This window comes from Alexandromys fortis, unplaced genomic scaffold, assembly GCF_014885135.2.
Source record: "Alexandromys fortis isolate MF-2015 unplaced genomic scaffold, M_Fortis_MF-2015_v1.1 scaffold_67, whole genome shotgun sequence".
Lineage (NCBI taxonomy): Eukaryota > Metazoa > Chordata > Mammalia > Rodentia > Cricetidae > Alexandromys > Alexandromys fortis.
This window is the reverse complement of record NW_026067945.1, coordinates 2,778,566-2,803,769: the sequence shown is the minus strand read 5'-3', so window position 1 is coordinate 2,803,769 and position 25,204 is coordinate 2,778,566. Positions and strand designations below refer to the sequence as shown.

The following is a 25,204-nucleotide window of genomic DNA, read 5'->3' as shown; positions in this document are numbered from 1 at the left end:
CGTGACCACAGCCAGATTGGCCAGTCTTTTTCCTGATAACTCAGCATTGGCGCTCTATGATACAGAGGGACCAGTTCTCATGGCTGGTAGACCCAGAGAAGGTTAGGTTACCTTATTTACTATAATTCAGAAATGTGAGAAGCTCTGGCAATGAGTGTTTTCTTATATATGTGGCAAACTATTTGGCTATAAATCCAGCCTTCCCAGATAGGAGTGAGTGTCCCTTCCTCTCCTTAGGGGTCCCTGGCCGGCTGTCATGTGCTCCCTTGGGTCCCAGTGGAGATGTTACTATGTGGCTGTTGAACCCTCACAGCCGTTCAAACTCTACCAAGCTCTGAATCCCGAGCCATAACTGGCCTCAAAGAATTCAGGTCAAATGGATTCAGACAGGATATAGATTTACTTAAGAGGAGTTGTTGGCTTCCCTGGTTGGCTGGACGTACAGAAGTTTCGAGAAAGGGCAGCCTGCAGCAGGGGCAAGGTCCCCACTGGTAAGTCCTGAAAGTCATGGAAGGCCTTAATATCTTTAGAAATCTTGGTGCCAGCCCCTCATTGGGTCATTTGAGAACACCCTGTACCTTTGTCACAATGAGCCTCCATTTTTGGGTTGCTCAGTGGAGCAGGACTCACAGCTCCGACCCTCACATCCCTTATTCCCTCAGACTGGGGGTGGGGTGGGTGGGTCTGCCGCCCGATACAAGGGAGCTGGGAAAGGCTACTTTGTCCAGACACGGCTTTCTAACACTTGGGTGGGCATGGAGCCTGCTGTTGGCCCGGTCACACGGGTCTGAGCCCTTGAACGTTTCTAATGTGTCAAGATCCCACAGGAAAAGCAGAAACCGTCTGATTTGGCAGGCAGCCACCTCAGAGGGTTTCTGTCTGAAGGCTTTTCCTCTTTGGCATCTTTGCTGAGGAGAGGCTTTGTCTTCCTTTGGAGGTGGGATGGACTTGTGGTCCAGAGTCCTCCTTCGGAAAAATCTACCTCTGCAAGAATTCTTTTTAAAAGAGGGGAGAGAGGGGAGAGAGAAAATGCTGCCCCCCCCCTTTACTGAACTGTGCGTCACTCGCCAAAGAATTCCGCACTGATAGCAGCACTGTGAATAGGGCACTTACAATGGACCACGCGAGGAGCCAGAGCCCAACCACAGGGCTCGCTGCTCTCACGGCTCAGCTAGAATTATTGTGCCTTTTAGAAAGCAGGGCTTCAGAGGAACCCTTATCATCAGCCATCTGAATCAGCCATTTATTATTTCACTGTTGCCCTTCTGAAATGCTTTAAAAAAAATGCTGGCTTCTGTTTATACCGAGGGAAATGGAACCACAGACGTAATCAGTCTTGGCAATTTCACCCCAGAGGACGATGGGTCAAACTCCCCTCGCAAAACCCTGAACCTGAGGCCTCTCTTTCAAAGGCTAAATGCCACAAGCCTGTAAACTATCCTTATCAAACATGGCTGGGCTTTTCAGGTCAAAGGGAGCACCCATCAGATCTAATTATTTGTTAAGTGGGCAGACTGGAACAGGAGGCAAATGGGTGCTGAAATGCATTCTAGACCCATCAGAGTCCTCAAGGAGCCTCCCCACGAGGGAGGGCTGGGCAGACAGCAGTCTTGGATGCTACAAGGGAACCAAAGTACTGAGCTGTTCAAAAGCTGTTAGCCGTAAGTAGAAGTTTAAGACGGGATTGTCCAAGTGGGACCTCTCCCCTAAATACACGAAGCAAACAGGTTTAAAACCAAAGCAAGACAGCAACCAATATCCCCACAGAGAGCTGAGCAGAAATGGAAGAGGTGCGGGTGTATAGGATTATTTTAGCTATCCTGGGTTTTTTGTTTTTCCATATAAAGTTGATTATTGTCTTCTCCAGGTCTGTGAAGAATTTTGATGGGAACCCGGACTGCTCTTCGGGCTGATGAGAGAGGGGGACTTGATTGGGGGGGGGGGGGAAATGGGAGGCGGTGGAGGGGAGGAGGCAGAAATCTTTAATAAATAAATAAATTAATTAATTAAAAAAAAAGAAAAGGTGCGGGTGTGTCTCATCACCAAAGCCTCCTGGCTCTAGGAAAGGATGAGAGGACCAGAGAAAAGTCAAACCATTTCTACCTGGCTTCCTGGAGAGCACGGAGGCTTGGTAACAAGGTGGATCCCATCAGAGCGAGCTGCTGCACTGGACTGTGGCAGCTCTCTCCTCTGACGCCTCGGACCCAGTCAGGGATCTGAATGAGCCTGAGGTAGGTGGAAGCCTGTCGGTTGTTCATGTACCACATTAATGGCCAGTCATGGAGAAGTAAGGGTACGGCCAACAGTACCCTCTTATTTGGGAGAGGGAAGTCTGTCTCCTTTCTCTTCAGGGAAAAGCTGGAGACGAGAAAGCCAAGCTCCTCCCGAATTCTGCAGGCTAAGTGGCAGTACAGTCATAACTGCCCAGCCTCCAAAGGTGGTGATACATGGAAAATGTCTAGGGAATGAACTTTCTATTACCTTTAAAGTCCCAGCTAAGCAGGTACCACTGAAAACACCATGTGCTGTTTTCCAAGACAGCTCAAAACTGAGGAGTCAGATTGTTGGGCTAAAAAAAATGCAGATTTGAGCTGGGCAGTGGTGACACATACCTTTAATCTTAGCACTTGGGAGGCAGAAGTAGGTAGATCAAGGCCAGCCTGGTCTACAAAGGGAATTCCAGGATAGCCATGGCTACACAGAAAAACCCTGTCTTGAAAAGCGAGCAAACAAATAAGAATTAATCAATTAAAATAAAGAAGGAGAGAAAGGAAGGAGGAAAGAAAGAAAGAGGGAAGAAAAGAAAGGAAGGAAGAAAAAAGGAAGGAAGGAAAGAAAGAGGGAAGGAAGGGAGGAAGGAAGGAAGGAAAGATGGAAGGAAGGAAGGAAGAAAGGAAAGAAGGAAGAAGCCGCAGACCTGAAACTGCTGTTGCCAGGAATATCTGTGTTTCTCCAAAATCAGCTAAGAACATTCAAACTTGTAATTGCAGGTGCCAGAATGGGTATTTCACAGGGAAGAAAAACAAGATGGTACCAGAATTCGCTCTTCTGTAAACCATTTGGAGGTTACAGAAATCAGACCCAGCTGCGTTAGTTCTAAGCGTCCCCTCGTTGTGTCTGAATTCATGCTTTCTGGCAGAGTATCTAAGCACTCAGAGTCAGTGGGTTATTCTCTGGGTCAGCTGCAGGAGTGTAGATGTCACATAACCTCTCATCCTCTGTAGCTTCTTTTACATACTCAAAGAGACCTTGAATGTAGAGCTAACTTGTGCCTGGCTTGAGGTGTGATTGATAAATGGAACCATATTGTTAGCATTACCATACACAGTCACAGTTCTCACAGGGAAAGAGCCTTAGGCAAAAGAAAACCAATATCTGGACTAGGCCTCGGGGTGTCCACAGCTACAATGGCTGGACATCACAGACTCTAGGGAGACACTCAACACCTTGACTTGCTCTTGGTGCTGGAAATATGGTGGCAGGTTATGGCAGACAATCGCCTGATGGGAAAGAGAGGTTCTTGGAAAGTGATTGTGTTGACTGCCTGCTTTCATAGACTATTCACAATTCTCATAAGTCTTTTGGTACTCCAGGCAAAGAAGAAAGCCAATCCTAAGTGAAACCAGGAAAGCAAAATGGCGCACACTCAAACACACCGTTCTACTCTTGGTGTCCCAGGACACAGCACACTGGAAAACAGGCGCCAGTGCATTTGCTCTGCAGAAAATGAATCTAGTTTATCCGCCTTCGTGGTCTGTGTCGGGAGATCTCAGGCTGTGAGTATTCAGGTCCACTACTGCAGGAGTAGGGCCATGGCTGGCTTGGACCAAGAGGACAGGAGTGTTCTCGGAAGAACTAGAATGGGAGTTGAGGGTTATGAGCATCCCTAAGTGGGTTATATAGTTCTTGGGGTGTGGGGGGAGAGGCTACAATGAAAGGAAGGGCCTTTACCATCGACCACCACTGCTGTCAGCAGGCCCCTCTTCTTGCTGCTCAGTCGGTCATGGGCTTGGCACTGCTGGTCCCGGAAGCTGGGCACACCCTTGGGGCAGGGCAGGTTCTCACAGGCGGCATGTTCTACGCTGGCACCCTGGCAGTGTGTGCCTCCAGGCCCAGGGCTAGAAGGAAGAAGATCTGTGTTAGCCAGCTGGCTGGTGGAAACAGCAGGGGTAGTGAACTGTCACCAGGAGATGGTGAGCAAGGTTCCCAGAGCAACTGGGTCTCTCCTCTAGACCACATCTGGGGAACCCCAGTCCTACAACGGAGGTACGATCAAGTGAGTCAGCAGAAAAAGTGCACCAAAGGACTGGAAGTAAAGATCATCTGAAAACAGGATACAGTGAGCATAAGCTTAGTGAGACTGATAAGCTTTATCTTCCATCTGAATTGAAGATTTGGGCATGTCTAACCTTGAATATCCCCCCCAAAATTTGGTACTTAAAAAGATTAATTAAAATGAAGATATTTAAAAAAAACTCTTTGATATGTTCTAGAAGTTATAATAACTGGGGTGATTAATTTGCTCACTCACAATCAGTCTCTGAACACTGGTCACTTAAGTCCCAGCTCTGCCACCTTGATCAGGGCGAGTATGGGGTCAATACTGTGACCTGGATTCCTGGGTGTCATGTCTAGACTGACTGGCTGGTGAGCAGTTCTAGTGAACGGGCTGTGCTCACTGGCAGAGTCCATATATCTAAGGTGCATCAGGGCAGAGTGACAGGATGCTGGCCGGGCTGGCCACAAGGATGCTTTGCTTAGCTTCTTCGAGAGGCCCCAAGGTGTCCTTGAGAGACTCTGACCTAGATAGGCTCAAGACTTCCACACATCTCCATGGTAACAAGCTCAAGGTTTCCATCATCTCCTTGGTACCAAGGTCGTGGTGATACAATGCAATGACTTGCTTTTCATTGAAATTCAACATAAAAGACAAAACTGCGCACTGTGGGCATTGACACACTCACATGCCTGTTGCCTGCATTTTGTACTCTCTAAGCAAGTATGGGAAAGCTTGTTTCCCTCCCCCGTCATTCATTATGTTCACAGGCAACCCTCTGATCATGCCTTTAGAGGAAGAACCGAGGGTGGCATAGGTCTTTATAAAAGTCGACCCTGGAGATCAATGACCCTTTTCAGTTAATAACCATAGCATAAGTAGTTTTGAGCCACACAGTTCACCGCGGCAACTGCTGTTGGTACAGAAGCAGCCGCGGGTCACAACAAAGCTATAAAAACAAGTGGCGAAGCAGATGAGGCCACTGCGACTGGTCTGCAAGGTTCCTTGGGAACAGCATGCCAGGCAGAAGGAAAGGCCCCTTACGGGTCCCGGTCAGCCTCATAGACACTGAATAGTTCCTTACCCTAGAGAGAGAAGGTTGGGAAAATTACACAAACTGAAGGCCTTTCAAGGGGTCATGAGGCAGGCTCAAGTGAAGAGATGGCCATTTCTTTAAAGGGCCGATGGTACCTGACAGGTGCACCTTGGGTCCTGTTTTCTTCCTAGAATGCCAGGCAGGTACCCCTCGGAGGAGTGATGAGATGTGAAGTTAGACATAAACTCACACCATGTCCCCAAGGATGCTGGGATCAGGTAACAAGCACACACAGGATGGATTTCTGTATCACAAAGAAAGTATAGAAGGAACAGAGAGGGACTGGGCCCCAGAGACACACTTTCAAGGTAATAGGCAAGGTCCTATGACTGGGGACCAAGAAGGGATGCATGCTATAACATGCATCTTCTGGCAAGCTGTTCCAAGCTAAACCATGTCCCTGCTCCTTAAATTGTATGTTAAAATCTTACCCTGGCCCAGTGCCCCAGAATGGTAGAGTCATTGAGAAATGGACTCATTGCAGATGCAGTTAACCGAGATGGGGTTACGGGGGAGTACAGCAAAGGCTATTGCTGCTAAGCCTGATGGCCTACATTTGATCCTTGGAACCCGCATGTTAGGAGCAAGAGAACTGGTTCCTGCAAGTTATCCTATGACCTCTGCACTGGCACCCTCACACGTGCACATGGGCACACACTAAATACATATGAAACATTAAAAAGGTTTTTTTTTAAAATATAGACAGTAGCATACAAAAAACTCTCTGAGAGGAGAAAAGCAGAGATCTTGGTCAAGCTTCTATGCCCCAAGGGACACCAGATAGTGCCATCAAGTTACTAGAAGCTAGGAGAGAGGGACCAACCATGCTGACCCCTTGACCTTAGACTTCTAGCTTTGCAAACTATGAGAAATAAAAATTCTGTTGTTTAAGATCTATGCGAGTGTGTTACGGTACCCCTAGCAGGCTTTCATAGAGGCATCCCGAGCACCAGATGATGTAAGAGACCTCCTAGATGCTGAACGCCGAAAGCACCAGCCCATTGCAGCATATGAGTGCTTCAAATGCCTGTCTCATGTGTATCTTCTCCCAGAACAGAATTCCTTTCCTCCTCCCATCCAGCTCCCTGCCTCCAGCCCTCTTATTCCCTATCGTCACTGAGGCCACTTCCATCCGACCTTCCTTTCCATCTGAAATTCTCAACCTCTTGTTCGGGCCTCTGCTATGCTGTGTAATATTAATCAGGCTTGAGGAATGGTGAGCCGAGCCCCTTCTTCAGGCTCTTCTCTACCGGCCTCTGACAGAGCCTGGGGTGAACCTCAATAAGCAGCAGATTGAACTGAGCTAAGTACATGACGAAGGTAAGGAGCAGGGAAATCAATCTTGGAAAATCCCTGGAGGCCATGTTACCCATTGGGGTCTTCAGTAATGTCAGTTTGTGTCTGTACCTCAGACTAAACTAAGTACATTATGAGTGATCACCTTAAGATGACAGGCATGAGGGTGGGGGAAGGAGAAGAGGGGGGGAAACAAGAGGTGGAGAGCGAGAGAGGTCAGTGTAGGAAGTGCCAGGAATCTTCCTACATCCACGGCGCAGGAACCTGTCTCTATCTAGACAGCTAAAACTGTCATCAATAGCCATATTGAAATGTGGGGGTGTATGTCAAAGCTTGTAGGTTCCTGGCTGGTAAACTGTAGCTCACTGTGGTCCACTTCATCCTTTAGTGTGATGGAAGCTAATATTCATCTTCCATGGGTCCCTCTGGGTCTTGACTATCTCTCCCAGGGAGAAAGAAAAGCCTTGATTAAAAATAATTAGAACTGTTATTTTGACCAACATGGGAAAAGAAGATGACTGACCAGCTAGTTACATGGTCCACTACCCAGGTAATCCCTCCACCACGTGTGGCAGGACCACATAGCCCCCCACTCTTCCTGTTCAGCTCCTCAATACAGTGGATTCTCAACTCACAGCTTTGCTTCCTGTTGTTTCACTTACGGACAATCAAACATGGTCTAAAAATATAAAACGGGAAATGCCAGAAATAAATTAATCATAAGTTTTTAATGCCTTTATTATGGCAAATAGTTGTGATTATTTTGTTTATCATGTTTATTAACCTCTTCCTGTGCCTAAATTTAAAGTTAAACTTCTCATGAGCCTATATGTATAGGAAGAAGCATAGCATGTATAGATTGTGATATTACTCGTGGTTTCAGTATCCCAGTAGATAAGAGGGGTGGCAACCACAAAGACTATCTAGACCTAATCAGGACACTGAAGGGACCCTCCTGCATGTATAGTGATTCTTTAACCATTAGAAAAGCATATCCTTCACGCATGGCATAGAAGGACAGAGAGTGGTTATGGGAGGGTGAGGCTGGGCGGAGTCTATAAACAGCTTCCTGACAGGAGTTCTGTGGAGCATGAAACAGGTGGGACTGGGTTTACTGAGCATCCCATGCTGGGGTGCCTGGATGAAACCCGAGTCATAGATATAGGGGCTTGGACTTTGGGAGCTGTTTTGCTGGGTCAGCGAGGGCAGGGAGGAGAGGCTGGATCCACATGCGGTGGGTGTGAAGCAGAGGGCTGGGACTCTTGTTCACCCTGGAGGTCCTCTGAAGCTAATTCAGGGTGGATAAAACCAAAACACATCCAGGAAGATTAAAACAACAAGAACCCAGCGTGACACGGCAACAATGCGGAGAGTAAAAATAACAGAGGTCATAATAGGATAGGCATTCCCTTGAGAGCTGATAGTGGGTCCATGTCCTTTAACTAGGCTTCCTTCAGAGAAGTAGAAGACCCAGGCCTACAGGCTGTACGGCATAGGCTCAATGGCTATGTGGCAGGGAGGTTCCAGCAAGTTTAAATCTTACCCTAAAGTAAGGACCTGAGGATACACAGAAAACAGTCAGAGCAGAAATCAGAAATTCTTAACCATGTTCTTCAGATGCAGAAACCAAAGATCTAGTCGGAGAGGGATAACTACTTAGCAGTGTGAGTTACGGATGGTAACTCCGTATGGTATCTAACAGTGAGAAGCAACACAGAACTGCCTACCAGGTATCAAAAGATAGCCTGACACAGAGACTGTTGTGGCATGAGGGGCTGTGTAGATGATTTATGGCCATAAGGATAAGGACCAGAATTTGGATCACCTGCACCTACACGGATGCTAGGTAGCCATGGAAACCCATTTGTCATCCCAGCACTTGGGAGGCAGAGATGTGAGTCCCAAAGCAAGAAAGCTAATGAAGTAAGTTGAACTGTTGAGTTCCAGATTGAATTGAGAGACCCTACCTAAAACATAAGGCGGCGAGCAATCAAGGAAGATTCTGGATGTCAACCTCTGCTCTTCACAGGCATGTTCATAGACACACATCTACACAACTCAAATACACATGCACCTGCATACATATGACTGCACATAAACATGTAAAAAGATACATACCTAATGTGAATCTTTCAACGACTAAATAGTCATCTTTCAAGACCTTCTAAAAATTGATACAGTTGACAATTAGATAGAGATAAACTCAAATGGCTTCATCAGGCGCTGTGCAAGAAAAGGTCATCCCAGGGAGATGCACAGAGATGCTCAGCTTCACCACTGGTGAGTGGAGCCCACACTCTAAGAGACATGGCCACCAGAATGTCCACGGTGGAAAAGACTAACAACAGCTGTATCAGCAAGGGGGTGGAACAAAGAAAAACCCACCAGCTCAGGGCAGCACAGATGGGCAGCCACAATGCAAAGCTAGCCAGTTGTTGTGTGGTCACACATGCAAGCACTGGAAGTCTGCACCTTCATCTGCAGGGTGCTGGCACACGCACGTACGGGTACTGCAATGTGTGTGAGCCTGACGGTAATGAGCAATACTCAGTAGGGAGCTTTAATTTCCGGTAGGTTTGACTTTTATAAAATGTTTAAAGACAAAAAATGAGACCGAGGAAGTGGGGTTTTGAGGAGGAACAGGTGTGAACAAAAAGGCAAATTTCATTCACCTCTGATGCTCCCCAGGCGCCTCCAGGTCTCCTACTAGGGTATGCCTCTCACCGCGCCACAGCCAGCAGGTGTGAGGAGATGGGAGGTCAGATAGAGGAGGCGCTGGAAGGTCTCCTCTTGCTCGGGAAGGACAGGCCATACAAATTCACGTAGGCTGGAAGAGGAGGAGCCAGCTGGTGCATCTTGGGGGAAGCAATGATTCTAATGTTGAGGTCTCCTCTGAGTAGTATCTAAGCCGAGTGTAACCGCTGCTAAGAGTAGACAACTCAGTTTGTTTTTAAAATAAATAACCCATAGAAAGTCCAGGTCGTTGACATTGAAAACCCACAGGGGGGACCTCACTGGGTTAGCAACGCCAAGCATAGTCATAGAACCCTGCTTTGCCCTTCATTCCACAGAGCACTGAGGAGCTGGCTGCTCCCTCAGCCCTTGTTGTGGCCATGCAGTGACAATGCTGCAGGGGTCCTGATGCACCAGCTCCTCCCCTCTGCTCTTCACTGCATCCTGCAGGTGCTGGGGCAGAGATGGCTCTTTACACATGAGCACCTGAGCCTTCTTCTCTGCCTTCCCCTTTCACTCAGCCTCAGAAGTCAAAATAGAGATGAATTTTCCACTAACTCTGACCAACAACAATACAACTGGTAGAAAAAAAATAAACTTAGGAAGCTGGTATCAAAACATGGATGTTAAGAGCACTGGCTGTTCTTCCAGAGGACCTGGGTTCAATTCCCAGCAGCCACATGGCAGGTCACAGCTGTATGTAACCCCAGTTCCCAGGGACCCACTACCCTCACATGGCTATACATGTAGGCAAAACACCAATATACATAAAATAAAAATCTAAAAACTAAAAAAATAAACATTAACAAATAAAGCAAAACATAGGTGATTCCCCCTGTGTGTACACTAAGAAGTAAAAACATCAATAACTATTAAAAACCAGGACTAGGAAAGAAGGGTGGGGTGACGGGGAACTCTCTTGCCAGTATCTTTGGACAGTGAATAAACCAGCTGCAGAATAGAGGGAACGGGGCCAGGGATGTGCAGAGAAAGCCATGGGGAGAGGCTCAGGGGAGCGTTCCAAGCTGTTCACAGCAGCGAGCTCTGGCCAGCCTCTTGAAATATCAGAGCAGCGAGCTGTCTGATTTAAGGAGTGAGACAGAGAGGATGCTGTTTTGGTCAGAACTTGGCGCAGAGGCCACGATCAGCTGTGCTCTGTAACAGTCACCGCAGAGGCATTGCTCAAGATCGGGCCCTGTGCTGCAAGCCCTCACTGCCTGCAGTGCTGACCCAGCTGCTTCAGGAAACCCCAGGGCTGCTGAGGCTCCACCTGCTCAAAGTCTGACTGGGTTTTTCTCCTCACCTGGTTGGCTCCAGGAAGACAGGATGGCCTCTTGTAGAACATTTCCCAAGGAGACAGGGTGAGTGGCTCCCATTCCCAACAGCGAACGGAGCTGAATGGTCACAGCGAATGACCAGACTGACTGCCAAGGGGTCAATATTACAGGAGCAAAACCAGGACATGTTCTAAGATGAAATAGGCAAGCCTCGGGTGACATATTCAGGTTATTCTTGAGCATTTCTGGCTGTGAGTGACAACATTGCCTGGCTTTTTAGAACATCCAAGACTCTATACAGTATGGGGGCTTATTGGTGATCTATTACTTGGCCTGACGGGTTCAGTTTATTTTTGAGTTTCTGAATGGAAAAGAGACATTAGGGATATGTCATGGAGGCCTGGGAAGGGCAGAAAGATTGCTTCTCCTGGGAAAATAGGCAAGGAGACATCCCAGCATGTTTTATTGAGCCACGGTTCTGCTGTAGGTCAGGGAAGGGAAGGTGGACCCTGCCCTAGGCCTTTGTGAAGCTCCAAAGTCAATGAGAACACAGAAAAATGAGCCAAATTGAGACATAAGATACAAAGCAACACTAGAAGTGTAAGGGGCTTCGCTGAGGATAAAAAGTTTACACTGGGATCAAAAGAGTTAGGGTCAGGATAGAGTACTGATGAAGTCTCTGGGCTGGATCATTGTGGTTGAAGAGTGAACAAGATGCTTTTAAGGTGGGAGGAGGTGAAGGGTGGCCATGCTGGTCACCTAAGGCATGCTGGTCTGTAAACTGTGATCTACAGAAGTCTTGGATCAGGACTATTTATTAAAGGATGAAATAACACATTCACGAATACAGAATGAAGCCAGGGAAGAATGGGGGAAAATCTCCAGACCAGGTCACTGAGCTGTAGCATCAGGAAGTCTTCCAGAGCTAAGAGTAAGAGCATTGTGACCCTCTTCCCTTCCTTCTTAAGGAGTCAAGTATCCCCAGAGAAAACCACATCCATCAGGCCAACCCAATCCATTCTATTGGTCATTATACCAAATGGCCAAATTCTCACAACAGGCCTGGAACATGAGAATGTGACTTCATTCAGAGAAAGGGTTATAGGAGATGCATTTCAGATCTTAGACTGAGAACATCTCACCCTACAGGGGCATGGAATAAGAGAAGGTGGAGAGACCCTGTGAAAGGCCAGGTAGACAGTCTGTAGGCCAGAGGGGACAAAGGCCATTAGAGCCACTGGAAGTTAAGACAAATATAGGAGACGCATTCTCGCTCAGGCATTCAAGGAGGAACCAACCATGTGGATACCCTTGATTTCGTGGTTTTGTTTTTCTAAAGGAACTACCAAGCCAATTGGTTACGAGCCACCTGTATGGCCTGGTGCAAGTCATCTAATTGCTGCCTGACTCAGTTCTATAACTTCACAGTGGGGATGAAAAGGATGCCTCTCCCATAGACCTGCCTGGCTAATAACCACAGAGCCCATGCGTTCCACAATGCCTTGGGGAATTGATACATGGTAATTGTGGGACCGAGTTACCAGACTTGTTATGAATAGTTGTAAAGGAGACAAAAGGGTAACCATGGACACGAGCTGTGTCCCTGAGCAAAGCAGTAATGGAGGGGATGTATATGAAGGGGGTAGAAGTGAGTAGGGAGGAGCTTACAAGGAATCCAGTTTGACACATGGGCAGGGGAGTCATAGGAAGGTGGGCAGGGTTTAATCAGTCTTTGCTCGCCACTGTAAACCCATGCCCAGCAATCTTTACAGTCAATGCTTACTGAAAGCATCTAATTGAAAAAGCATCCACTAGAAGGACAGCCATTGGGCCAGAGGAGACTGGCAAGACAGCATGCCTCTGTCTAACACCAATGTGTGAAGACCCCACAAGCCTGCGGCTGTTTGTGTGTCTGTCTGTGTGGCTGTCTGTGTGTCTGTCTTCTCAGTTCTCTCAATCTTCAGTGATAATAAAACACAGGAGGCTGAACAAGAGATACAATCCATGATGGTGACAGGGCTGGGGGTGGGGGTCTTGGTACAAGTAGGGTATGGTAGGTGCTGGTTGATAATGAAGATAAAGGAAAGAAAAACATTCTGTGAGCACTTTGTCTTCTAGGGTCACTGGATCTGGAGGGACGGATCCAGAGTCTGAACAAATAAACCATCACAGCAGGGCAAGCAGAGAGGGTACACCATTCTAGGAACTGGGGAGTCTTAAGGAGATTATCTCCCACAATACCCCCTGGGTAGCACAGAATATGTCAAGATGCAGCTAGGCTTGCGACAGGGAACCAGCCCTGGTGGGATGCCACAAAGCTCCAGAAAGTGCAGGGTATCTTAGCTAATACCACTGCAAGACAAAGGGAAACACTGATCTCTCAAAACATCCGTTTTCCCAGCTCTGGAACATTGTGTGATGAGAACAAGTACGCGGTCACATAAACAACACAACCAAACTGCCCAGCATGTCAGGATGGAGGGGAGGTTGAGCATTTTAAGGCTCACTGTGGGATGTCTACTGGGTATCACCTGATATGAGCTGATGTTTGCCATATGCCGAAGGGGTCCACTATTCATGAACTCTAACCATGGAGCGCCTAGGACAGTCTTCTGTACTTCATACAAGCCCTTCCCAGCCTGCACTGAGTTGCAATACAGCTCTGTGAGGTAGACAGGACAAGGAGGGTGGCTTCATCCTGGTTCTTCTGCTAATTAATGCTAATGATGATAAGGGCCACTTATGAAATGCCAACAGCTTTGTGGGCATATCCCACAAATTTTTACAATGATTACCAGGTGGCGCCAGTAAAAGCTGCCAGGTGCTGTAGGGTAAGGACCGTGATTGGGTTTGAGGACTGGTCTGTGCCAGTTTTCACGTTTGGCTCTTCCTCCTCTTACATGCCAGTCTCTAGCAAGGGAAACTAAGGCTTAGGGAACAGAAGGGTCTTCTCTAAGGTCAAAGGCCAATGACCACAACAGCTGGGGCCCAAACCTCAGCCGTATGAATCCAAATCCACACCTCTCCTTTGGGAGCCCAAGCTATTACTTTGAACTGAATCATGTTTAAAAAAAAAAAATAATAATGGCCTTCCCTCCAATCATTTCTCACCACTCACTGAAGGTTTTAATCAACCCCCCCACTGGTAAGATGTCATCCCCAACAGCTTAAACCCTACTGTGTGCCAGACATTCACTAGTAAGATGATATCCAGACTTTCAGTTAAGAAAGTCATTCCGAACAGGTTAAACACCTACTGTGTGCTAAGAAAGTCATCCCCAACAGCTTAAATTCCTACTGTGTGCCAGACATTCACTAGTAAGATGTCATCCAGGCTTTCAGTTAAGAAAGTCATTCCAAACAGGTTAAACACCTACTGTGTGCTAAGAAAGTCATCCCCAACAGCTTAAATACCTACTGTGTGCCAGACATTCACCAGTAAGATGTCATCTAGACTTTCAGTTAAGAAAGTCATTCCAAACAGGTTAAACACCTACTGTGTGCTAAAAGTCATCCCCAACAGTTTAAACACCTACTGTGTGCCCGGCATTCAGCTGTATCTTCATAGACAAAGGCATTTTGCATAATGCCAATTGTTACAGCTCTACTGAAAATACTATGCGACTGCCACCCACTAAACTATAGATGTCGGCTCTCCTTATGAAGAAGGGTCCCAGGCTTGGTTGGTCCTTGGCATCACCTGGGATAGCTCCGGCATCCATTGTGTGACCCGCCCCATGATTTACCAAGAGGTGTCTGCTAATTACTCATCAACACGACTTTGCTGCGGAAAACCATTTCATGTTTAGACACAATTTATCATTTTCTCACTCTCCAAACAGATGGGATGTGACCGAGACAGTCAAGAGAGAAAGCAGATGGTCAAAGGGAATGCTGGAAAGTGGGAAAGTTCAGAGAAGGAGAAGACCCGTGGGGATGTAATCACTATAATAGAGCATGAACATCCATCCCTGAGTTTTCCAGAGCCAATGTCCTGGGGTGAACAGGAAAAGTCTTGATGTATCATAGTCCATGAAAAAGAATTTAGAAAAACACAAAAGTTTTTTTTCTCTCTGTCAAATAGTTTTAGGAGAAAAAGTGAAAACAATTTAGCTGAACAAACACCGAATCCATAGATACTTCCAGACACATCCTCAACCTGCTCCTAAATCTGTGAATAGCAAGTTGAAGGTCAGCTTCCCCTTCTGGAAGGTCTCCAGGCTTTCTGGAAATGGCCCTCAACTAAGTAGACCATAACGTAGGCAAAACAGATTGTCATCAATCTGTCCCAGGGAGTCTTTATACCACAGCCAAGCAAGGGATAATAGAGCCAACTTGCCTTGGGACTCTACTGCGTCTCTGTGCTCAGAGAGAGTTCCAGCAAAGTCAAGATGGCATGGCACACAAGGCCCTCAAATTCAACCTTACTATCCTGTTTCCCATTACAATACAATTCTTGGTATCAAGAAAAGACCCGCAGAATGGGATGTGTCTTGCAGTAGGGCATGAGGGGAACTTACGGGGGGTTGTCACATTTCCTCTGCCGGAATCGCGCTCCTGTCCCACACGTTCTGCTGCACATGCTCCAGGTGCCCCATGGGCTCCAGTCCCCGTCCACATGTTCAGGGATGGGCGTCTTGCTCACGCACTCCCCAGCCCGACACCACTGAAACACACAAAAGGGCCACACTCAGCAAAGCCACTTGTGCCCCCAACGGACTGCTTGCTTCCTTTTTTGGTGTCAAAATCCATTTTGAAATTTCCACGGAATTGGAATATTTCAGGGTGTGCATGTTTGTTAACACTTGCTCAACTTGGTGCCTCTAATCTGCCTGGAGTTTGAAGCCACAGATTTTTCCAGGAAATGTGCTCTATGGAGATTTTCTAAATTCTCAAGAAAAGGACAGATCCACGTGGCATGTGAACAGAACTGAGGGTGTGTAAATGCTGAATAATACATGTGTATTTCTCTCCAGAAGACAACGTTTTCAGGATCTGAGGCTAGAGCTTCAGGATTGGACTTAGTTCTTAGAAAAACTAAGGTGTGGTGGCGCAGGCTTCTGAACTCAGTCAACGTGTGGGAGCCTGAGACAGGAGGAGTACCACAAAGGGAAGCCATCTTGGCTAGCCAGATTAGTGGTGGCGGTTTGGGGTTTAGCTGTGGGTAGATGCACAGAGTTCTTTCTGAGGGTAGAAGAAAGTCAGTCTCGAAAACAGATTCCCCAAAGTGTGTGATCCGGTGCTTCCTAAGCAGAACATCAGAACAAAACACTATAGCTCCCTTTAAAAACAAAACCAAAAAGAACAGCAAAAACTCTTTCAAGATTCTTAATCAGCCAGGAATGGTGGTAAAAGGCCTGAAATCCCAGCATCTCTGAGAGGAAAGCCTTGAAAGATCACATGTTTAAGGCAGCCTCGGCTATATACAGAGGCTCTACCTCAAGAGGGACACAAAAGAAGAACAGGAGAAAAAGACAGGAAGATGCAGAGGAGGGAAGGGAAAAAGGGAGAAGCAGGGGGAAAGGAGGGGAAGAGCAGGGAAAAGGAGAAGAGGAGGAGGAGATGGAGAGGATGGAGCAGGGGAGGGAGGAGCAGGGGAAGGGGTTTGGAGGAGAGTCAGAGGGAGGAGGGTGGAGGAAACATCAAACTAGGAAGGCTTGCAAGTATGACTAAAAAGAAAATCGTATGATTGCAGGTCCTGCCTACTTCCCTCAAAACCTTATAGTTTCACCCTTCATAAAAATCAGCTAGAATCCAGCAATATGATTCAAATCAATGTATGGCAAATGAATCAGTTTTCTGTTTAATCCCTACTCATATAATCTTCCTTTTAAGAAAATTCACTTGTGTGACAAAGAGTTCATTTAATAAAAAAAATCAAGGAAATGATTGATTCTTGTGGCTCTGTAAGAAACAAGGGATGGTGTAGACACGTGTGCATGCAGCGGGCTCCATGGGCGTCCTACAGTGCTCAGGGGTGTTTCTGGAGCTCCTCAGCAGAGTGCACACTACCTTCCACAAGGAGAGAAGCTCAGTGCCCAGAAGGCATGAGGCTGCCTGCCAGGGCTGCTAGAAACCGGGTGTTACCTTGTCCGCCCCACACTCGGTGCCATCCAGAGGAGGATCCAGCTTGGTCTTGCAGGATGTATCTCCCTCTACCAAGCACCACAGCCCAGCACACATCAGATGCTGCAGGACAAGAGAATCAACCATAAGTTCCTCAAGAGAATGCCCAGATGCATGTCACAGGGGGTCGGAGCCATGGAGCATTCGCTCTTCAGATTTGGGATTTGAAACACATGGGGAGCAAGGAGGATTGAGTCTGGGAATCTAAAACGCTGAGTAGTTTATTCGGCTCAGTGGAATTCTTGCATTTTACTCTTTGGAGGGCTTGTCTCATGGGACTGAGTTCAGGAGTTCCAAACTCAGGGAATTCTGGGAGATCTTTTCCATTTAGTGCAAGGGATGCAGCCGATGGTCATGGGCTGGCAAAGCATCCCAGAGACAGCCCTAGCCTAACTTCACCAGAGGTAGCTCCATGGCACGGGTCCCAGGTGAGTGTGTTGGATGGTGAGAGAGGTGGGAGTTTAAGCCACTATTATGGGGGCTAGAAATGTGAAGCCAATGTGCAGAAGTAGCCTTCTATTCTCCCTGCCTGGCTTCTACCGCTGCTGAGCTGAGCATAAATTATTACAGTATTTTACCTAGAAAAACTTGGAACACCCACAAATAGAGAATGAAAGCAATTCTACTTACAACACGACTAGGCATCTAAAAAGACAGACTCCCAACTGTAATTAATAAGACGTTTAGCCATTGACAGAGGGATCAGAATGAGATGCATTATCAAGACTACCAAGGCAGGCATGACTGTTCTTCCTCCCCAGGGGACTTGTGAGCAGACAGGACCAACAACCATATGAGATGGGGGCTGGCTGAGCCTGTTTCACAGGGAGAGGGCTTCTGAGCTATCTTCTACACGTTGCTCAGGGGGTCCTAGAGGGACAGTCCCATTGCCCAAGGCCGTTGATGAGTTACACCCATCAATGCACCTTTCCGCACTTCTCTCCCTGTAGATGGCCCCTCTCGGTATTTTCTGGGATTGCTTCCCACATAAACTACTTGCACCCAAATCCTCACCATGAGCATGGCCTGAAAATTGGAAACAGATGTTCCTACGGCGCTTTTTTAAAGACACAGCGCTTCCAGGATGCCAGACCCAATTGAGGCTAAGAAGCTTGAGCTGGACTGGGAAGACCTTGCCCTCCACTGTGTGGTCAGTGGATAGCTGGTGCCCATCAGGTAACACGATGGATCCCCTGCAGCACGGCACGGGGAGGTGACAGTGAAGTTTGCAAAGTCTACGCGTTCCTGTGACTGTTCAAATGGTAAGAAGATGAGTGAGGCCCTGGGTGCAGCACAGCTGCTCCCATTAAGATGACTGCACCTCATTAAATGTTTGATTCCTTGCACTTTCACCTAAGAGCTCTTCCAGACTCGTGCAGTGATGTCCAGACACGTGGTCACAAGGCAGAGTGGACCCAGGAGCGTAATTAAAGGGAGGAGTGCTTGGGGTCAGGAGAAATAATGACCGCACTAGGAGAGAGAGGAAGGAGGTGGGGTGACCTGTTTATTGTGTATTTTATGGACAGGGCTTTCTCATGAAACCTCCCTAATTATCGATGCCAAAGAGTGGGCAGTTAGGCAAAGCCTTCTGAAACAGGACACAAAAATACCAACAATAAAGGAGGGGAAAAAAACCACAAATAAATTATACTCCATGAAAACGAGGAGCTGGTTTATTAAACGGCAAGTATAAAAATATGAGAGAGGGTGTTTGCAATAGATGGGGAAGGTATTAGCAATGCATATAACCAACTAAGTGTGTCTAGCACAGTTTTGAAAAAGCAAACAAGCCAAATCTACTAAACATCAAATAAGAAAAAATATTCATGAAAATATGAGCAGAAGACTTGAGTATTTCATTAGATGATATTTAAGTGGCAATTAAGCATATGAAAATATGCCGAAACCTCTTCAGCCATCAGGCAAAGGCAAATTAAGACCATCTTTAGCTATTTCTATATACACAGAAAAAGATGGAGAATTCTCCTCCTCCCCCTCCTCTTCCTTCTCTCCCTCCTCTTCCTCCTCTCCCTCCTCCTGAACAGGGTTTCTCTGTGTAGCCTTGGCTGTCCTGAAACTCACAGAGCTCTGCCTGCCTCTGCCTCCTGGGATTAAAGGCATACACGACCACCTTGCAGCATGAATTCTACTTCTTGACAAGGACGTAGCCAACAGGAACTTTTTGAACAACTTTGGAAAAGTATCCCTCCATATTTGTTACAGGCATTGCACATTGTCATGTTTATAATTCCACTCCTAAGAATATACTGGAAAGAAATCTGAATATAGGCTCTATGAAGACATCAGGAATGTCGGCGTCAATACGATTTGTGTTATGACAAAGGCAGAAATGAGGCAAATGTTCACTGACGTCAGAGCAGATGGTTCATGATGTCAACAGTAGACTATGGTGGGATTTGGATTGCACACATTTCAAGCAAAGGTAAAAGCTCTAGTGTTGGGAGCCAGATTGGCGGTTTTGTTTTTGTCTTTTAAAAAGGAAGTAACACACGGGAGGCTTTAGAATGGCAGCCTTGGACCCAGGTGTGGTCACTGGCAGTGCCTCTTCTGGATGGCTTCTCAAGCATGCATAGTCAAATTTGGTATTGTCCTCACCGCTTTCATTATTCTCTTCCTCATCACTTTCCCCTTTCTCCAAACATTTCCAGGTCCCTATGGGCTACACCTGTGGTACCGTGTCAATAAGAACCACACTGCTAGGGAGTTGCTGGCTCCCTAGCAGTATTGGATAGTCTGTACTTGCTCTTTTTCTTGGCTTGTCTGTAGGAGCTGAGAGCTAAGCTGTTAACACTTCTGTGGCCTTAGCTGCTACCGTTGTCTTCTGGAGGAAGCCTCTTCCTCATGACTGCCCTGAAGTGGAGGCAGAGGGTGAAGCCGCTGTTTTCCACATTCATCTTTGCAGATGACCATGGCCATCACTTTTCCTTGCCTCTGACTCACTTTTAACCCACAGAATGCAGCACCAAGGGCAAGATGTGACATCATGCTTAGTTCATAAAACACTATGATCTGCCCTCTTGGTCAAAATAGCTGTCATGCTGGAAAAGGGCAAGCTACGATAAACCGAGGCCAGCCTGACAAGCTAGACAATGTGAAACTTTGGTGTTTATTCCAACAACTTACAAGAGGCAAGGAACTTCCAACAATTACCCAGTGAGCCAGTGAGCCTGGCAACAAACCCTTCCCTAGCTGAGCTTCAAATGAGACTCCAGATCAGACCTCTGCCCTCACCATAAATTATAAAATTGCTGAGACATAGATGGCCTGGCTGAGCGATGTCTTTATCTCTAATCCTCATGATCTTAAAGATAAGAAATATGTTTTCTTTTAAGCAAGCATATTTTGTGGAAATTTGTTAAGAAACGATAGTGAACTAACACAAATACACTTTTTTAGCACTATTCCAAACATCAAAGATGAGAGATTTTTTTAACTGTCTAGAGAATGAAAACATGGAGGATTAATTGTATATACAGTGTGCGGCAGAGGAATGGATAGAAAGAGTCTTCTATGAAAAACACAACAGAGAGGCAAGGAAAATCCAGAAGAAAACATAACCTAGGACCAGTATCATCTGACATAGCAAAAATGAGCCAACCTTGTCTACTAAGATCAAACCTTCATAGTAGACCACAAGCTAAAGGTCTAGTATGTGCCATGTAACTGGCACATAACATGTTTCAGAAGCCAAAATAAAGGCAAAGGAGAACAACAATGCTAATGTCAGTCAGACTTGAACCCAGAACCTGAAGCAAGAAATAATACAAAGAACTATTACCCTCAACAGTCATCTAGCATCCGTGCTCCAAATATTACATAATATTAAATCTCATTAAATAAAACCAATTGGGCTAAAAGGGTAAACAACAAAAAAGAAGTTAGCACAATCATTTAATGGATCTTTCTCAGTCCAGAACAAACCAAACAATCATGTAACAATCCAAGAGATACAAATAACATAACAAGATAGAACTGACAGAGCTCCAGTTCTTAAAACAAGTATGTCAAGATACATCTTTAATGGTCAAGGAATATTTATAAAAAGTTGCCTCAGTAAAATGTGGAAGTGAAAACCATAGCATAATGAAGTAAAAATTATTCTGGAGGTGGCATATTGCTATGTATCCAGGCTAGCTCATCACTCTTCCAGTCCCAGGATCATAGGCATGGGTGACCATTCCCAGCTTGCAATTAAACATTTTTTAAAAGAAAGTTAGAGAATAAATAACCTTGTCATATACCAAAAATCTAAATTTTCCTTTAAGTAATTTTCTGTCCCAAAGGAAAAACTATAATCCAAACTGCAAATAATGAAGAAGATAGTGGACAGGGAGATACATTAAGATATACAGGGCATTTGGGGAAATATTTAGAGTCCAAAACACAATAATAACAATAAAGTAATTTTAACATGCTCAAAATGTTGTTAAACAAACAAACAAAAACCCACAGAATAAAACTAAGCCTGGAGGTAGGACTTAGAATCCCAGCTACTTTGGAGGCAGAAGGATCACAAGTTCAAGGTCCACCTTGGCTACTGAGTGAGCTCAAGGCCAGCCTGGACAATTTAATAAGACCCTGTCTTGTACAGTTAAAAGGGACTGTGGACAGAATATGTGTTCAGTATGCGTAGAACTCTGCTTCCGTAATCAGTACTGCAAACACAAACACTATCACCAAAAAAGATCAAAACAAAATAAGGATAAATGATTATTTTATGATTTAAGAAGGAGAGGACCCCTCCCCCAAGAGAAAGACCTACAGAGATGGTTCTCCTAGGAAAAGTGAACCAGAGAAACCATTTGCTAAGTTATTCAAGAAAGGGGGAAGAAAACATGAATCAGGAAGGAACAGATCATTAAAATGCAGACCAGAGGCCACCTGACTCATTTTATGTACAAAACCCATTTTTTTTATTCTGCAAATGTCGAAAATAACAGATCTATTCTCGGACATTCAGCCTATCTGTGGGGTAGAGAGATGGTTCAGTCAGTAAAGAGCTTGCGGTGTGAACAAGAAGACCCAGTTTTAGATCTCCAGAAACCAGGTGTGACTTAACCTCAGCTGGGGAGGCAGAGCTGGGAGGTCTGCGGGCGTGCTGACCAGTCAGTTAAGCTGAACCAACAAGATCCAGGGTCAGGGAGAGACCTCGTCTCACAACATAAGGTGGAGTTGGGCATGTTGTCTCACACTTTTTAATCTCAGCACTCAGGGGATCTTCCTGAGATCTGCCTAGTCTATACAGGGGGCTCTAGGTCAGAGGTCAGGTAAGATGACCAACTGAGACCCTGTATCCAACAACAACAACAACGTGGTGAGCCGCTTGAGGCTGACATGGCCCTCTGAACTCGCATTCGCACTTGTCAGAATGGTTAAATCTGACCATCAGTTTGGCGGATCTGGAATCACCTAAGGCACGCCTCTGGCATACCCGTAAGGGATCATCACACTTGTGGTAGGCAGTATCCGTCCAGGGCTGTGTGTTGTGCCGCATAAAAAAAGGAGAAAGCTGGCTGGGTGTCGCACTGCATGAAGGTGGAGAGGGATTTATTGTGCTCCGCTTCCGGCTGCGGCTGCAGTGTCTCCAGGTGTTTCCATGCTCACCATGACAGCAGATTCCCTCCACCTGTAAGCAGGACCGAATCCTCCCCACTTAAGTCAGTTATTGTCAGGGTTTTGCCACCACAATGAGCATCCGTGTTCTCTCTCTCTCTCTCTCTCTCTCTCTCTCTCTCTCTCTCTCTCTCTCGACTACAGACTGAACTATAGGTCGGCACCTAGAGAAGCGCCATGGCCACCCCACTGGAATTTTAGTGCTGTGTTTTTCATTTCTATTTAACTTCTAAGGAACAGCTAACACCAACATCTTTAAAGTACTTAAGAACATGAGAAGGGGAACATGTTCCCCCTGTTGATTTAACATTAATTAATATAACATTGACACCAAACAGAATACGTATTAAGAAAAACATTCATACTAAACTCATTTGTGAGGAAGTGTTGCGCGCACTCAGAATACAATTTGCCAGCACATTTGAAGGAATTATACCAAGACCAAGTACAGTTGATTTCAGAACTCAGATAGCTAAGGGTTAGAAAATACGTTAATAAAATTCACCATATTGCTAACTCAAAAGTGAGATGTTCGGGCTGGAAAGATGGCTCAGAGGTTAGGGGCACTGGCTGTTCTTGAATGGGAACTGGGTTTGGTTCCCAGCACTCACACAACAGGGCATTGCAGCCTGGCACTCCAGATCGCGGGATCTGATGCCCTCTTCTGGCCTCCGTGGGCACCAGGCATGAATGAGGTGCCTGTGACAAGATGCAGGCAAAACACTCATGCACATAAACAGTTATTTTAAAAAAATGAGAAGTTACTTGTCCTCCCCATGAATAATAAAAAGGCATCTATAAAATCCAATTAATAATTCTTATTAAATGCTTAAGATTTAAGCAAATATATACTTTTTAGGCTTGATAAATCCCTACTTCATGAGGGAATATTAGAAGCATTCCCCACAAAGCCAAGAAGAAAGGGATAGCCAATTGCTATCTTAGATCAGAAAGGATATTAGTGGATAGGTAAAAGGAATCAGGTTGTTAGAAGGAGCAGGATGTGTCCCGCTGCCCGGCCAGCTTACACCCGAAATAATCACACGGAAATTGTATTATGCAACAAAAAGATGAAATTATTCAACCAGAGTACGTACAGTATCCAGGCAGCTCTTTTTTTAATATTTACTTATTTATTATGGATACACTATTCTGTTTGCATATATGCCTGTAGGCCAGAAGAGGACACCAGGCCTCATTGCAGATGGTTGTGAGCTACCATGTGGTTGCTGGGAATCGAACTTGGGTCTTTTGGAAGAGCACGCAATGCTCTTAACTGCTGAGCCATCTCTCCAGCTCTCCAGGCAGCTCATTCAACAAGATGGTTGCACCCCTTTTTGATACGAGGCATACTCAATTCAGTGAGAAAATGGAAGAAAAGACCTCACTTAAAAAGGAGCAAATGCAAGAGGAAATGTGTACGGTCTATACAAAGACAAATGAAAAGTTCTCTGGAGGGTGGGCTGGGAAGACATCCTGAAGCCTGTGAGGAACATGATGTTACTGCAGGATGGTTCAGAGTTATGCACAAGGACATACTTTCCCCTGAGTTAATTTACAAAAGAATGGAATTGAATTTAACATAATCACACAATTTCCAGCGAAATGAGAATATTCTGAAGACCACATGGGAAAACAAACATGGAATAATTCGCCAGTAAACTTGTAGAAAAGCACATGTTCAGTGTATTAAAATATTTTATGACGCTATGGTCATGTAAACACTGAGCGCATGATGTGATTAGCGGTGCAGACTGGGAAATCCAGAGATGCAGAATAAGCCTTGGGGTCTGGAGAGGCAGACCGGTGGTGAAGAAAACGTCCTGTTCTTGCACAGGACCTGGGTTTGATTCCCAGCAGCAATCCTTCATTACTCCATTCGCAGGGACCAATGCCCTCTTTTGGCTTCCATAAATACCTGCACACTCATGTATGCACAGACACACTCAGGTACACACAAACACACAGGCACACACACACACATTAAACGATGTTGTGTTAAGGGGTTCAACACAAATATAAACTCATAAAAGTAAAAGAAGCCACAGAAGTAAATTTATTTATAGTTTAGGAGGGGAAAGACCAGTTGGGGCAGGGAATAAATCCCAAGATTTTACAAAAAGAGATAGTTTACTCACACACATGGCCATACTTGCACAACTAGTGAAAAACCATTGTAACTGCACTTCTGATCTGTGCACTGTCCTGTGTGTCTCGTGTTGTGTTCTAGGTAACTTAAAACTACAGAATTTACATGTGTGCAAAACGATCTTTGACCCACTTCTAGGTGTTTATCCTGTGCATCTGTGAGTCTCGGTCAGGGGCAGCTGAGCATCCCAAAGGGCATTTGGTGGCATCTGAAGACACAGCTTTTAGTTGTCACAACTCCGTCAGGGGTAGTCGCCACTCTTCCAGCAAGGTGAGGATATGTCAAGGATTCTGCTAAACTAATGCGCACACGTTGTCTCCCATCATCAAAGAACGATCTAGTTCAATGTGTCAGTAGTGCCCAGGTTGGGAAACCCTGCTACAGACAACTCAGTCCTAATGCAGACGGGCAAACTGTAAGTAAGTTACAGTGAAGAATCCTGTGATTCTTAGCCAGGTGACCAAAGGTAACCTCATTCGCCAGATTAACCCCCACTTCAGGCTATCCTTCCCAGTAATGAATAATCCCCCTCTAACAAAGACACAGGAAAGGTCCAATTCAAGAAATAAGCAGCCAGTGTTCTGCAAAAACATGGGCTTCGTGACCAACAAGGAGAG

General features: G+C 45.9%; 1 protein-coding gene across 1 annotated transcript in view; it reads right to left on the bottom strand.

Annotated features, from left to right (window-relative positions):
- The window catches only part of Adamts17 (ADAM metallopeptidase with thrombospondin type 1 motif 17), a 295,911-nt gene that overhangs the window by 98,769 nt on the left and 171,938 nt on the right, over window positions 1–25,204 (bottom strand). The window contains exons 11-13 of the mRNA XM_050149201.1: window positions 16,766–16,867; window positions 15,199–15,344; window positions 3,952–4,118 (exon numbers count right to left, since the gene is read on the bottom strand). Coding sequence (XP_050005158.1) covers window positions 3,952–4,118; window positions 15,199–15,344; window positions 16,766–16,867 — 415 coding nt within the window. The remainder of the gene's footprint in view (window positions 1–3,951; window positions 4,119–15,198; window positions 15,345–16,765; window positions 16,868–25,204) is intronic.